Source organism: Oncorhynchus tshawytscha, linkage group LG01 (assembly GCF_018296145.1).
Source record: "Oncorhynchus tshawytscha isolate Ot180627B linkage group LG01, Otsh_v2.0, whole genome shotgun sequence".
NCBI classification, from domain to species: domain Eukaryota; kingdom Metazoa; phylum Chordata; class Actinopteri; order Salmoniformes; family Salmonidae; genus Oncorhynchus; species Oncorhynchus tshawytscha.
Genome location: NC_056429.1, coordinates 11,323,000 through 11,339,239, shown reverse-complemented (window position 1 = coordinate 11,339,239; position 16,240 = coordinate 11,323,000). Strand labels below are relative to the sequence as shown.

The window sequence follows — 16,240 nt, the reverse complement described above, 5'->3', positions numbered from 1 at the left end:
AGTGCTGCAGAGATGGTCGTCCTTCTGGAAGGTTCTCCCATCTCCACAGAGGAGCTCTGGAACATTGTCAGACTGACGGGTTCTCAGTCACCTCTCTGACCAAGGCTCTTCTCCCCCAATTGCTCAGTTTGCCTGGGCAGCCAGCTCTAGGAACAGTCGTGGTGGTTCCAAACTTCTTCCATTTAAGAATAATAGGCCACTGTGTGCTTGGGGACCATCAACACTGCAGAAATGTTGTGGTACCCTTCCCCAGATCTGTGCCTCGACACAATCCTTTCCCGGAGCGCTATGGACAATTTCTTCAACCTCATGGCTTGGTTTTTACTCTGACAGGCACCGTCAGCTGTGGGACCTTATATAGACAGGTGTGTGCCTTTCCAAATCATGTCCAATCAAATGAATTTACCATAGATGGACTCCAATCAAGTTGTAGAAACAGCTCAAGGATGATCAATGGAAACAGGATGCACCTGAGCTCAATTTCAAGTCTCATAGCAAAGGGTCTCAATACTTATGTAAATAAGTAAGGTCTTTCTGTTTTATAATTTTAATACATTTGCAAAAATGTCTAAAAACCTGTTTTCGCTTTGTCATTATGGGGTATTGTGTGTAGATGGATGAGGAAAAAAACATTTAATACATTTTAGAATAAGGCTCTAATGTAACAAAATGTGGAAAGTCAAGGGTTCTGAATACTTTCCAAAGGTACTGTATTTTTATACATTGTGAACCTAATGTTACATATTTTTACCTCCCAGGAAGTGATGTCACTGAGTACTGCCCCTATATATAATACCTTCCACCCCCACCTGAGATATGGGATGCCTGATGAAGATTTCAGGTTGTCCTAGTAAATCACCCGGGAGCATGAGTAGCAGCGTGCAGCATTTTCCTTTGTTTTTCAGTCTGGGTGTAACACATGTATTTATTAATTACTCTGGTAACCCTGGCCTGCTGAGGGATTACTGATGTTTCCTGGATTCTGTCAGCAGGTACACACACAAGCATGCTCGCACGCATGCACATACACAAACAGCTTAGCATAGTACAGAGTTGAGTGTTTTATTGGAGAAAGTAGCAGAGCAGGACAGAGGGATTATCCAATGACAGGACAGGGACACCAGCCGTGTGTTGTGTGTGTGTGTGAGTGTGAGTGGGTCATGCTGTGAGTGATATCATTGATGGATGGAAAGTTGAGCTGTTGTGACGGGGAAGCACTGCATATTCAAATGTATCCTGTGTGTGTGTGTGTGTGTGTGTGTGTGTGTGTGTGTGTGTGTGTGTGTGTGTGTGTGTGTGTGTCTGTGTGAGAGTGAGAGAGTGAGTGAGAGAGTGTTGCCAGAGAAATAAACACTGCGTATGACCTACTGGGAAATGCCTTCTAAATGTGATGTTGATGTGCTGTTTATCAGTGACTCCTGATCATATTGCGCCAACCTGGATTAGACCTAGAACTATGGCAATGTTCCTGTGATTCAACACATTCACATACCTGTCATCTCTCTCTGAGTCCAGGCTGGGCAAACTGCAGACAATAGAAAGGGAGGAGAAAAAAACAGAGGTCAATATATCTCAATATATATATATATATATATATATATATATATATATATACAGTATATATATATATATATATATATATCTCAAACTATGAACTCTTGCAGTTACAGAAGTATATATATTACAGAAGTTTAGTATAGCTACTCTACTGTGGGGTGTCAGCAAATATAATTACAAGTTTATCCTATTCGTCTATGGCAAAGATAGTTATATGTTTCCCCTTTCGTCTGTGTCTGGTTAGCTAGTTACAGGATAGCCTGGTCTTCGTCTGTCTGGTTAGCTAGTTCCAGGATAGCCTGGTCTTCGTCTGTCTGCTTAGCTAGTTACAGGATATCGTCTGTCTGGTTAGCTAGTTACAGGATAGCTAGGTCTTCATCTGTGTCTGGTTAGCTAGTTACAGGATAGCCTGGTCAGCTCTCTGGTTAGCTAGTTACAGGATAGCTAGGTCTCCGTCTGTGTCTGGTTAGCTAGTTACAGGATAGCCTTCTTCGTCTGTTAGTACTGCTGTGCACCACATCACAAATGCCAAATAGGTGACTGTAATATATACTTTTATATCATTGATGCATTTTAAATGTTGTTTGAGTTGCTTTGTGTATCACCAGATTTGATTGAGGTGATTTTACTGCAACACTGCTCACTGCATTTAAATTGCATGACATAGGTGTATTAAAGAGCTGTCAGTCAAGGTGAGATCATGAATATAAGCCCCGCCCACTCAGCCTGTCTTTTCAAACTTCCTGGTCGTTAGCCATGAGAGAAAATGTATTATTTTTTTTTGCCCATCGACCACCAACCCTTTTAGGAGGACAAATATACACATGTTTTATAGGTTTTTCTTTTCTTGTTACATGTACATTCTGCACACATTTTACAGTAGTTACATAGCAAGAATAAAGTAATTTGATATTTTGATATACATTACATCTGGATAGATAGTACTCATACATTGTGTTCAGTCATAACTATTGTAGAAGATGAGCTTTTAAACTCACCTCCAGGCAACTCTCAGTACATCCCACCCATAATCATCACCTTAACCCCACACCTCAGCTACTCTCAGTCCATCCCACCTATCACCTTAACCCCACCCCTCAGCAACTCTCAGTCCATCCCATCTATCACCTTAACCCCACCCCTCAGCAACTCTCAGTCCATCCCACCTATCTCCCTAACCCCACCCCTCAGCTACTCTCAGTCCATCCCACCTATCTCCCTAACCCCACCCCTCAGCTACTCTCAGTCCATCCCACCTATCTCCCTAACCCCACCCCTCAGCTACTCTCAGTCCATCCCATCTATCTCCCTAACCCCACCCCTCAGCTACTCTCAGTCCATCCCATCTATCTGTAAACCGCCCTCTTATGATTTACATGTGCCATATAGGTCAAAAAGTACTTTTCAGGACCTTTAATATCTGAGGTCTTGCATGTACATTGATTGATTAATCTTATGCTACACAAAGATAAATAGCATATATTTTCTAAACTAATCCAATCAGTTTGCTTTATTGCACCCGTTACTGAAATGGTTGTCCCAATTTAAATAGTTAGTCTTCTTATCAACTTTCCCACCAGTCATTCCATCTGTTTGACAGCCGTATGCTGGCTGGATTGCAATAGGTATTACATATCATTTTGAAACCAGCATAATGTGGCCTGTAAACCAGGGAACTAGGTCATCAAAGTAAGGCCTTGTGATATATGTATTGTCATACATTTTAATGATGGCATTTGCTTAGGAACTCACCTGGTGAAAGCCACAGACCTCTTACGGATAGGGTCTATTTTTCTCTATTTCCGCCTGACTGACGTGCCCAAAGTAAACTGCCTGTTACTCAGGCCCAGAAGCCAGGATATACATATAATTGGTAGCATTGGATAGAAAACACTTTGAAGTTTGTAGAAATGTTAAAATAATGTTTGAGACTATAACACAATTGATATGGCAGGCGAAAAAAACAACCGGTAATAAAAACATTTTGAGCTCCCAGGATCTTATAATGGAAAGCTATGAGTTCTATGTAATTCCAGCTCCCTGATTGCAATTCATATGGCTTCCACTAGATGTCAACAGTCTTTGTTCATTGTTTCAGACGTGTTTCTTCAAAAATGAGCAAGAATTTAGAGTTTTTGTACAAAGAGTCACGGTATAATATCAGTCTGTTGGGACGAAGAAGGCACATTTCTGTTGAACATACTTCTTATCGTATAAAATATTATAGCTTATTTACATTTTAGGGTACATGAGGATTAATAAGAAACATAGTTTTACTTGTTTGAACAAAGTTTAGCAGTAGCTTTTGGACTCCTTTGTCTGCATGTTGAACGAGTGGATTACTGAAATCTGTGGAGGATATAAAGAAGGATTTTATCTAACAAAACAACCATTCATGTTGTAGCTGGGACCCTTGGGATTGCAAATCAGAGGAAGATCTTCAAAAGTAAGGGATTTATTTAAATCGCTATTTATGATTTTATGAAGCCTGTGCTGGTTGAAAAATATGTTGATGTGGGGCTCCATCCTTAAACAATTGCATGGTATGCCTTTGCTGTAAATCTTATTGTAAATCGGACAATGCGGTTAAATCAACAAGCTTTTAAACAATTTAAGATACTTGTATGTTCATAAACGTTTATTCCGATTATTTATTTGAATTGGGCGCCCTCCAATTTCACTGGATGTTGTCGACAGGTGTCCCGTTAGTTCAGAAAATGATTTCAATAACCATGTCTCTGTCACTAACACATATATAGTCACAGGTGGTAACTGCAATTCACTCTGGGTAAAAGGAACCCTGGGAAATATGCAAATCAGGCCTTACGCCGCACAGTGTTAAAACAACTCCCCAAAATGATTTACAATAACACTACAGGTGTTAATTTTTACACTGAGAACGTGTAACAGCGTCAGGACTAAGCCAAGTGATTACTCTACAGTAGAGCTAATCAAACACCCCAATCAAGTTAATTAGAGCACTTTAAGAGTTGAATGAAGTACACTGCAGAGTTAAATCTTTAACACTTTCAAAAGTGTTATTTTAACACAAGTACAGTGGGACTCATATGTTCACTGAAAATAGTGTACATTTAACACTTTCATAGTTAACTGTACACCATTGATTTTGCTGTGCAGGAGACAGCTGTTTGAGTACACCTGGCACAGTTCGAACTTCCCCAGGCCAGTAGACAGCTGTTCGGGTACCCATCCTAGGCTCAGTTCGAACTTCCCCAGGCCAGTAGACACTACTGTTGTATTTTTAGCCTTGACCAGTTGACATGTACCCGGGTCAGTGTTTCTGATGAAGTGAGTTCACAACCAGAGAAGTGAGAGCTGAAAATCCAGTATCAGATTACCCAGCCTTAATTCCTAACCTTAACCATTAGGAGGATAGGAAACCATCTGACTCTAGGGGCAACTTCTACACTCTGTGTTTTCACACCACCAGGGATTTAAAATGGCTGCCTGTCAGGGGATACAGCCAGGGAACATAGCTGTCACCAAACATTCCAGAAGACTGACATATAAGAACCCGACAGTATCTCTCTCACACACACACACACACACACACACACACACACACACACACACACACACACACACACACACACACACACACACACACACACACACACACACACACACACACACACACACACACACACACACACACACACACACACACACACACACACACACACACACACACACACACACACAATAGAGATAGATAGAGGACTCATATTTATAGGCTACAACCCATATTGCGGCTTTAACCCTAGGAATCCCCATCCAATTGACTACTTCTCTGATTCAGAGGGGTTGGGTTAAAAGTGGAAGACACATTTCGGTTGACTACATTCAGTTGCACAACTGACTAGGTATCCTGCTTCCCCCTCCGTCTAAAAAAAAGCTAACAAACAATGTGATTAATGACTCCAACCTAAGTGTATGTAAACTTCTGACTTCAACTGTATATAGACAACATATACACATTTTCTCACACACACTACAGTGACACTCCCACAGAAAACCCACACACATTCACTACATACGCACACAACACACACACGCACTTCCAAGTTGTCTCCGCGCTGTTTATCGCTACTTGGCTACCTGCAAATATTTTGGGCTTTTTACTCTTAATAACCATTTAATCAAACTCTGTATTGAACAAGTTTATCAACGTCTTAGTTTTGTCACATTACTTTTTTAATTTAACATTTTCACCCCGGACGCTTTATCTGGACATCTGCAGGACCTTCTCCAGCCGAAAAAGCTAAGTAACATTATGCCTTCTCATTGCAGTTTCTGTTTACAGGAAAACTATCGCCTTATGGTGGGGATAGCAGAGTCACAAGCTCGACTACAGACACAATCGTTAGGCAAAGGCAATTGAAAAGTAGGAAAAATGATACAGCGTCTGTGCCACCATGAAATCCAGGTAGTAGTGTTAATCCCCCTGCACAGTCCCGGCAGACTGACAATTTTCTCATGGCTTCTGGAAAGAAACGCTGTCGGCATGCTCAACAGGTGTCGCTCTATAGCCTATAGAAACTTTCAACCGGTTTTATGACAGCAAATTTCAATTTAAGAAAAACAAATGACTACATTTTTGTCTTTTGAGCTTCTAGTCATGAAATATATGCAATCTACTCAATCACCTTTTATAGCTACTGTTTACAGGCCTCCTGGGCCGTATACAGCATTCCTCATGAAGTTTCCTGAATTCCTATCGGACCTCGTAGTCATGGCAGATAATATTATATTTTTTGGTGACTTCAACATTCACATGGAGAAGTCCACAGACCCACTCTAAAAGGCTTTTGAGAGCCATCATCGACTCAGTGGGTTTTGTCCAACATGTCTCAGGATCTACGCATTGCCATAATCATACCTTGGATCTAGTTTTGTCCCATGGAGTAAATATTGTGGATGTAAATGTTTTTCCTCATAATCCTGGACTATCGTACCACAATTTTATTATGTTTGCAATCGCAACAAAAAATCTGCTCAGACCCCAACCAAGGATTATCAAAAGCTGCGCTATAAATTCTCGGACAACCCAAAGATTCCTAGATGCCCTTCCAGACTCCCTCCACCTACCTAAGGATGTCAGAGTTCAACAATCTGTTATCGCCTCACATGAGGATCTAAACTTAACCTGTGTAATACCCTAGACGCACCTCTGAAACCAAAAAACATTTGTCAAAAGAAACTAGCTCCCTGGTATACAGAAAGTACCCGAGCTCTGAAGAAAGCTTCCAGAAAATTGGAACGGAAATTATACTCCACCAAATTGGAAGTCTTCTGACTAGCTTGGATAGACAGTACCGTGCAATATCGAAGAGCCCTCACTGCTGCTCTACCAGGCTACTTTTACAACCTGATTGAAGAGAAACGGAACAATCAAAAATGTATTTTGACACTGCCGCAAAGCTAACTAAAAAGCAGAATTCCCCAAGTGAGGATGGCCTTCACTTCAGCAGCGATGAATTCATGAACTTATTCGACAAAAAGATAATGATCATTAGAAAGCAAATTATGGATTCCTCTTCAAATATGCATATTTCTACAAAACTAATTTGTTCTGAGTCTGCAAAGAACTGCTAAGACCTAGGATAAATGGAGAGAAGTTTTTTTAACATGTATCTCGACACATTTACGAAAATAGTCATGGCCTCTAAACCTGCCAACTGCCGACGGGACTCTATTCCAAATAAACTACTGAAAGAGCTACTTCCTGTGCTTGGCACTCCTATGTTAAACATAATAAACAGCTCCCTATCCTCCGATTGTGTAAAAAAACTCACTAAAAGTGTTAATAAAACCTCTCCTGAAAAAGCCAAATGTTGTCCGGGAAAATTATAAAACGAATTGGCCTGTATTGAATCTCCCATTCCTCTCAAAAAAAAATGAAAATGCTGTGCGCAGCAACTCACTGCTTTCTTGAAGACAAATAATGTATTCTAAATGCTCCAGTCTGGTTTTAGACCCCACCATAGTACTGAGACTGCACTTGTGAATGTAGTAAATTACCTTGTGTTCCTAGACTTTAGCATCACTTTTGACACCATAGATCAGCACATTCTTTGAAAAGTCAAATGACAGCATACTCTGTTTCCGGTTTCTGTTTGATGACAACAGCCACACAAATACAACAGGTTGTTAGCCATTACATTTTGCGATATCGAAAAATATATTATTGTTAGATAAACAAGGCTGTTCTCGACTGCTACAGTAATTTAAATTAAGGCTGTCGATGGCTGCTATAGGCTACAGTAATTTAAAGAAAGGCCGTCAATGTCCGCTATGGGTTCTATTAATGAATTTTGAAATGACAAAACATATCAGTAACATTCCACCCATGTTGCCATTAGAGGGCGCTTTGGTTATTTGACTGCAGGAAAGGGTACCAGAGAGTTGGTGCTAAATACCTTCTATGTTCTACAAGGTTAGCAACACTGAACTATGCATGAGAGCACCAGCTGATCCGGACGACTGTGTGATCACGCTCTCCGTAGCTGATGTGAGTAAGGCCTTTAAACAGGTTAACATTCACAAGGCTGCAGGAGCCAGATGGATCACCAGGATGCGTACTCAGAGCATGCGCTGATCAGCTGGCAAATGTCTTCACTGCATGTTCAACCTCTCCCTGACCCAGTCTGTAATACCTACATGTTTCAAGCAGACCACCATAGTCCCTGTGCCCAAGAATGCCAAGCTGTCTAAATAACTATTGCCCCGTAGCACTCACATCTGTAGCCATGAAATGCTTTAAAAGTCTGGTCATGACTCACATCAACACCATCATCCCAGACACCCTGGACCCACCCCACTTCGCATACCGCCCCAACATATCCACAGATGACACAATCGCTATTGCACTCCACACTGCCCTTTCCCACCTGAACAAAAGGAAAACCAACATGAAAATGCTGTTCATTGACTACAGCTCAGTGTTCAACACCATTGTGCCATCCAAGCTCATCACTAAGCTAAGTACCCTGGGATTAAACACTTCTCTCTGCATCTGGATCCTGGACTTCCTGACGGGCCGCCCCCGGTGGTGAGGGTAGGCAACAACAACTATGCCACGCTGATCCTCAACACGGGGGCCCTTCAGGGGTGCGCTCTTAGTCTCCTCCTGCACTGCCTGTTCACCCACGACGGCATGGCCATGCACAACTCCAACACCATCATTACATTTGCAGACGACACAATGGTAGTAGGCCTGAACACCGACGACATTGAGACCTGGCAGTATGGTGCCAGGAAAACAACCTCTCCCTCAATGCCAGCAAGACCAAGGAGGGCCAAGCACACCCCCAGGAACAGGTTGAGAGCTTTGAGTTCCTTGGTGTCCACATCACTAAGGAACTATCATGGTCCACACACATCAACACAGTCATAAAGAGGGCATGACAATACCTCTTCTCCCTCAGGAGGTTGAAAAGATTTGGCATGGGCCCTCAGATCCTCAAAAAGTTCTACAGCTTCTACAGCTGGTTCACTCCTTGGTATGACAACTGTTTGGCATACGACCGCAACGAGCTACAGAGGATAGTGCGTAAAACCCAGTACATCACTGGGGCCGAGCTCCCTGCCATCCGGACCTCTATACCAGGCGGTGTCAGAGGAAGGCCCTAAAAATTGTCAAAGACTCCAGCCATCCAAGTCATAGACTGTTCTCTCTGCTACCGCATGGCAAGCGATACCGATGCACCAAGTCTGGAACCAACAGTATCCTGAACAGCTTCTACCCCTAAGCTATAAGACTGCTAAATAGTTAGTTAAATAGTTAACCTAAAGCTACCCAGAAAGCTTCATTGACCCTTTTTGCACTAACTCTTTTGACTCATCACATAAGCTGCTGTTACTGTTTATTACCTATCCAGTTGCCTAGTCACTCCATCCCTACCTATATGTACATAAACGTATGTCCTGAGTAAGTATCTACCTAAATTACCTCGTAACCTTGCACATCGACTCGGTACTGGTATCCTGTGTATATAGCCAAGTTATCATTACTTGTTGTGCATTTATTCCTCTTGTTATTATTTTTATATTTATCTTTTTTTCTCTCTGTATTATTGGGAAGGGCCCGTAAGTTAGCATTTCACTGTGGCTGTAGTGGCCACGCACGCCTCCAACTCAATCATCAAGTTTGCGGACGACACAACAGTGGTAGGCTTGATTACCAACAACGACGAGACGGCCTACAGGGAGGAGGTGAGGGCCCTCGGAGTGTGGTGTCAGGAAAATAACCTCACACTCAACGTCAACAAAACTAAGGAGATGATTGTGGACTTCAGGAAACAGCAGAGGGAACACCCCCCTATCCACATCGATGGAACAGTAGTGGAGAGGGTAGCAAGTTTTAAGTTCCTCGGCATACACATCACAGACAAACTGAATTGGTCCACTCACACAGACAGCATCGTGAAGAAGGCGCAGCAGCGCCTCTTCAACCTCAGGAGGCTGAAGAAATTTGGCTTGTCACCAAAAGCACTCACAAACTTCTACAGATACACAATCGAGAGCATCCTGGCGGGCTGTATCACCGCCTGGTATGGCAACTGCACCGCCCTCAACCGTAAGGCTCTCCAGAGGGTAGTGAGGTCTGTACAACGCATCACCGGGGGCAAACTAACTGCCCTCCAGGACACCTACACCACCCGATGTTACAGGAAGGCCATAAAGATCATCAAGGACATCAACCACCCGAGCCACTGCCTGTTCACCCCGCTATCATCCAGAAGGCGAGGTCAGTACAGGTGCATCAAAGCTGGGACCGAGAGACTGAAAAACAGCTTCTATCTCAAGGCCATCAGACTGTTAAACAGCCACCACTAACATTGAGTGGCTGCTGCCAACACACTGACACTGACACTGACTCAACTCCAGCCACTTTAATAATGGGAATTGATGGGAAATTATGTAAACATATCCCTAGCCACTTTAAACAATGCTACCTTATATAATGTGACTTACCCTACATTATTCATCTCATATGCATACGTATATACTGTACTCTATATCATCGACTGCATCCTTATGTAATACATGTATCACTAGCCACTTTAACTATGCCACTTTGTTTACATACTCATCTCATATGTATATACTGTACTCGATATCAGCTACTGTATCTTGCCTATGCTGCTCTGTACCATCACTCATTCATATATCCTTATGTACATATTCTTTATCCCCTTACACTGTGTATAAGACAGTAGTTTTGGAATTGTTAGTTAGATTACTTGTTGGTTATTACTGCATTGTCGGAACTAGAAGCACAAGTATTTCGCTACACTCGCATTAACATCTGCTAACCATGTGTATGTGACAAATAAAATTTGATTTGATTTGTTAGTCTACACCTGTTGTTTACAAAGCATGTGACAAATAAAATTGGATTTGATTCGATTTAAGAGCATTTTATATCGCTGAGAGAGGTAAACAGTCAGTCATCTGTGCACGGCTACCTGGCTCTCTGTGGACAGCTACTGTACCTGCCTCTCTGCGGATAGCTACCTGGAACTCTGGAGTCAATACACATTTCACCTATGACCTTTCAAATTGACATCATCTGAGCTCAGGCCACATGAACCTACTGTAATTTAATAGACCTTCTTTATACTTTGGATGAGAAAGAGGCTTGTCAACCATTTAGTATGTCCATCCTACTAGTAGTTTACTGTCCATCCATCTATCTGTGACGTCTACGGTGTGAGTAGTAATTTCATCCAGTCTTACATGTTCCAGGTGACAGTCCCAGAGACTCTCTGCATTTCTCCCAGAGCTGCCAGCAACAGGGACGACTTCCCACAACCCACCTGGCCCACGATCATAGTCAGCTGACCTGAGAGAGAGAGCGAGAGAGAGACACACAGGAAATGAGAAATTGGGTGGGAGAGAGAGAGTAGAGAGATGGGGGGATAGGAGGAGGGAGTAGTGATTCCTTTAATGGAGTATTAATGCCATGGCGTTTAACCTTCCTCCAGCAGCAGAGCCTTACCAAAGGGAACCTTGCTGTTTATGTTAGACAGGGTGGGAGTCCCATCTGTCCAGGTGAAATATCCACTGGTTATCTGGAGAAAGAAACATCACACACATTGATCAAAGCAAATGTCAAAGACTGATTCCCACTGCTTTCACAAAAACATAATCTGACTGAGTAAGGAGTCAGACAGGAGAGGGTCAGCAGTAAGCAGTCAGACAGGATATTGTCACTGGCAGCACACTGATGAGACTGAATGATAGAAGTTCAAACTATCTAGTTCTGCTACCTCTCACTCATCCTGAACCAGAGGTCTAGGTCCTCCTGGTCTACCTCTCACACACCCTGATCCAGAGGTCTAGGTCCTCCTGGTCTACCTCTCACTCACCCTGATCCAGAGGTCTAGGTCCTCCTGGTCTACCTCTCACTCACCCTGATCCAGAGGTCTAGGTCCTCCTGGTCTACCTCTCACTCACCCTGATCCAGAGGTCTAGGTCCTTCTGGTCTACCTCTCACTCACCCTGATCCAGAGGTCTAGGTCCTCCTGGTCTACCTCTCACTCACCCTGATCCAGAGGTCTAGGTCCTCCTGGTCCACCTCTCACTCACCCTGATCCAGTGGTCCTTCTCCTGGTCTGCCTCCTACTCACCCTGATGCAAAGGTCTTGGTCTCCCTCCTGGGGGGGTGGGTTGCCTCCCTCATGGCTGTAGTTGTTCCAATCGTCCCTGGGATGTCTCTTCCTGTTCACCACCTTCAGAGGCTGGGAGAGGTGCAGGGAGGGGGCAGGGCATTGCTTAGGCTTTTTACAGGACCACTATGAAAACCACAGAGGTGGTGGATGGTGGCGGAGGATTGTGGAGGAGGTGGTGAGAGTGTGTGTGCAAATGAGGTTGGGGTGGAGGTGGAAGGAGGACATTAACTACAACATTGATGTGCATGCTTCCTGTGAATGAGTGGTTGAGTGTTTAAGAGGTCTTTGTGGGAGCTCTCTGTGTGTGTGTGTTCATGTATGTGTGCATGAATCTGTGTAAATGTTGATATTGATCGTGACTACAACACAAAACAAATATGAACCGTATGTGAACCGATTACATCTTCAAACTAAGGGCAACTGTAGTATGGCATCCATGACAGGGAGACGGATGACATCATGCATGATGACGTATACAGGTAAGGGGCGGCAGGGTAGCCTAGTGGTTAGAGCATTGGACTAGTAACCGGAAGGTTGCAAGTTCAAACCCCCGAGCTGACAAGGTACAAATCTGTTGTTCTGCCCCTGAATGGGCAGTTAACCCACTGTTCCTAGGCCATCATTGAAAATAAAAATTTGTTCTTAACTGACTTGCCTAGTTAAATAAATAAAATAAAATAAGGTAGTCTAGCTAGCTACATTTTCAGATATTACAAGTTTCTAATTTTGACAGAAAGTGGTTTCAATTCAAGCTAAAGTGTACTGTTAGCTAATGTTAGCTAGCTGGCTCCCTAGCTAACAGTACGTTTATGATGTTGTTATTCGTATCCTAGAACCGTTTGCTTTGCTAGTTAGATTCCTGTTCTGGGAATGTTTATTTTCAGGTTGCAGGGAGGTTCTGAGAACATTTGACTCTGGTTTCCTGGTGGCCTGGTTTCACAGGATGCTTCTTTCCAATAACATCCGAAGATGTCACATGCGTTTCCCAAAACACCACGCAGAGAGAATGGTCGCTAAGTGTGTTGTTGGCGTATGTGCTCTCTGATCCACTTACTCCATTCAAATCTTACCTTAACAATATATTTATTTCACAATACTGATAGCGGATCAGCTTCTAGAGAGATATTACCACCTACGGCTGCAAATGTTGAGGCGGCTTATTCTAATGCTTACCTAATAAAAATGCACTAAACCACTGATTTGGCACATCATTGCACACGTTAGGCTACACATTATGAAGTATATTGAGACAAATTACAGACAGAAGCAAAATAGAACTCATTTGATTGAACATGAAATGTATTTCAATATGTTTGAAATAGGCCTATTGCCTACTTTCTATATTTTTAAAGCAGTCATCTCAACTTTCATATGAAGCATCTTTTTCTACGTCACTTGTTTGTATCAATTGCAAAGACAACTTTGTATTTGTAGGCAACTTGGTTGTGAAGTTGTCGGTGGTAAAGGAGAGACGGATAAACCATGTGATTCTATGTTTAGCAGAGATCTTCTGTGTATAAAGAAATGCGAGAGGGCAAAAAAAAGCATCTGACAACACACTTAGCTGTTCTACGAGTGGTACTTAGCTGTTCTACGAGTGGTACTTAGCTGTTCTACGAGTGGTACTTAGCTGTTCTACGAGTGGTACTTAGCTGTTCTACGAGTGGTACTTAGCTGTTCTACGAGTGGTCTGAGACAGGCATTAGATTATGGCCGTTTTCAAGTGCAACGTTAATAACGATGGTTTTGGCAAACAGCTCGGAGATTTAACGCGTCCACTAATTGACAACACGTGATCTTAATGATTGTTTGTTTCCTTTGAAATTGGGTCTGTTTGAATAGACTAAAATTAAATTAAATATGTGGAAAACATGGCATGCTAGCTCCATCCTGGTGGCGCAATTCACTAATTCCATGGATAGAGAACAGGTCCCAGTTTCCCAAAAGCATCTTAAGCCTAAATTCATCGTAAGAACCTTTGTAAGAGCATCGTTAAATCTCTTTCCTGAGACTGTTAATGACAGTTTTTGCAAAAATGATTTGGTTGAGCAAACACACAGTTTCATCAGCTATCTGGGTGGCTGGTCTCAGATGATCCCGCAGATGAAGAGGTCCTGGAAGGCATGGTTACACATGGTCTGCGATTATGAGGCCGGTTAGACGTACTGCCGAATTCTCTAAAACGACTTTGGAGAGCGGCGTATGGTATAGAAATTAACATTAAAATCTCTGGCAACAGCTCTGGTGAACATTCCTGCACTCTGCATGCCAATTGCACGCTCCTTCAAAACTTGAGACATCTGGCATTGTAGAGTGGCCTTTTATTGTCCCCAGCACAAGGTGCACCTTTGTAATGATCATGTTATTTAATCAGCTTCTTGATATGCCATACCTGTCAGGTGGATGGATTATCTTGGAAAAAGAGAAATGCTCACTAACAGGGTTTAAAACAAATTTGTGCACAACATTTGAGAGTAATAAGATTTTTGTGCGTATGGAACATTTCTGGAATCTTTTATTTCAGGTCATGAAACATGGGAAGCTTTACATGTTGTGTTTATATTTTTTGTTCAGTATAAATGTAACCATGTTTGAACTTTTACAAAACATTCTGTTAAAGTTCCTTAAATGTTCCTTAAATGTTCCAAAACCAAACAACTATCCTGTACCATTCGCAGAAAGTTTTAGGACGTTTGTATGCTAAATCACCATAGGACAACTACGCTCTCAACAAGCTCTAAGAAACATAAGGTTCTCAGAACATTATGTGATAGCTGGGTACTCACCACTGCCTGGTACTTGTTGTTGTGGTTTCTGGGGCAGGAGGGAATGGTTTTGTGGTTGCTAGGGCCCGTGGGCATGGTGGCATTTGGCTCCTGCTCATCTCCAATCTCATCACTACTGAAGAACTCACTCAGCTTCTGGGCACTATGAGGAAACAGGGGTTAAGGTTACATGGTTAGGGTTACAGGGGGACACGAACGAAACATTTCATATTTTCACATTCTAGTATTAGCAGATGCTGTTCTCCAGAGTGAGTTACAATAAGGAAAAGTTAGTGTTTTGGAGATGGGATAGGGAACAACACAGCAAGAGGGTTTTCAAAGGAAAACTGCTAGGAAAGTCTCATTGGACTGTACATCTGATAGAAGAAGGCAAAACTGACAGGAGTGAAAAGATGATTGGTTTGTCAACAGTTATAAAGTATTCTGTTTTTATATGTGCCTTTTCTGGGCCAAACTAGAATCAAATCAAATCCAATTTTATTTGTCACATACACATGGTTAGCAGATGTTAATGCGAGTGTAGCGAAATGCTTGTGCTTCTAGTTCCGACAGTGCAGTAATAACCAACAAGTAATCTAACTAATAATTCCAAAACTACTGTCTTATACACAGTGTAAGGGGATAAAGAATATGTACATAAGGATATAGGAATGAGTGATGGTACAGAGCAGCATAGGCAAGATACAGTAGATGGTATCGAGTACAGTATATACATATGAGATGAGTATGTAAACAAAGTGGCATAGTTAAAGTGGCTAGTGATACATGTATTACATAAGGATGCAGTCGATGATATAGAGTACAGTATATACGTATGCATATGAGATGAATAATGTAGGGTAAGTAACATTATATAAGGTAGCATTGTTTAAAGTGGCTAGTGATATATTTACATAATTTCCCATCAATTCCCATTATTAAAGTGGCTGGAGTTGAGTCAGTGTCAGTGTCAGTGTGTTGGCAGCAGCCACTCAATGTTAGTGGTGGCTGTTTAACAGTCTGATGGCCTTGAGATAGAAGCTGTTTTTCAGTCTCTCGGTCCCAGCTTTGATGCACCTGTACTGACCTCGCCTTCTGGATGATAGCGGGGTGAACAGGCAGTGGCTCGGGTGGTTGATGTCCTTGATGATCTTTATGGCCTTCCTGTAACATCGGGTGGTGTAGGTGTCCTGGAGGGCAGGTAGTTTGCCCCCGGTGATG

The 16,240-nt window shown here is 42.5% G+C and overlaps 1 protein-coding gene across 2 annotated transcripts in view; it reads right to left on the bottom strand.

Annotated features, from left to right (window-relative positions):
* Positions 1-16,240, bottom strand: part of LOC112259407 (ATP-binding cassette sub-family C member 8-like) — a 134,996-nt gene that overhangs the window by 48,968 nt on the left and 69,788 nt on the right. For both annotated transcript variants that reach the window (XM_042331139.1, XM_042331181.1), the window contains exons 13-17: positions 15,041-15,182; positions 12,213-12,323; positions 11,582-11,654; positions 11,320-11,425; positions 1,493-1,525 (exon numbers count right to left, since the gene is read on the bottom strand). In XM_042331139.1, coding sequence (XP_042187073.1) covers positions 1,493-1,525; positions 11,320-11,425; positions 11,582-11,654; positions 12,213-12,323; positions 15,041-15,182 — 465 coding nt within the window. The remainder of the gene's footprint in view (positions 1-1,492; positions 1,526-11,319; positions 11,426-11,581; positions 11,655-12,212; positions 12,324-15,040; positions 15,183-16,240) is intronic.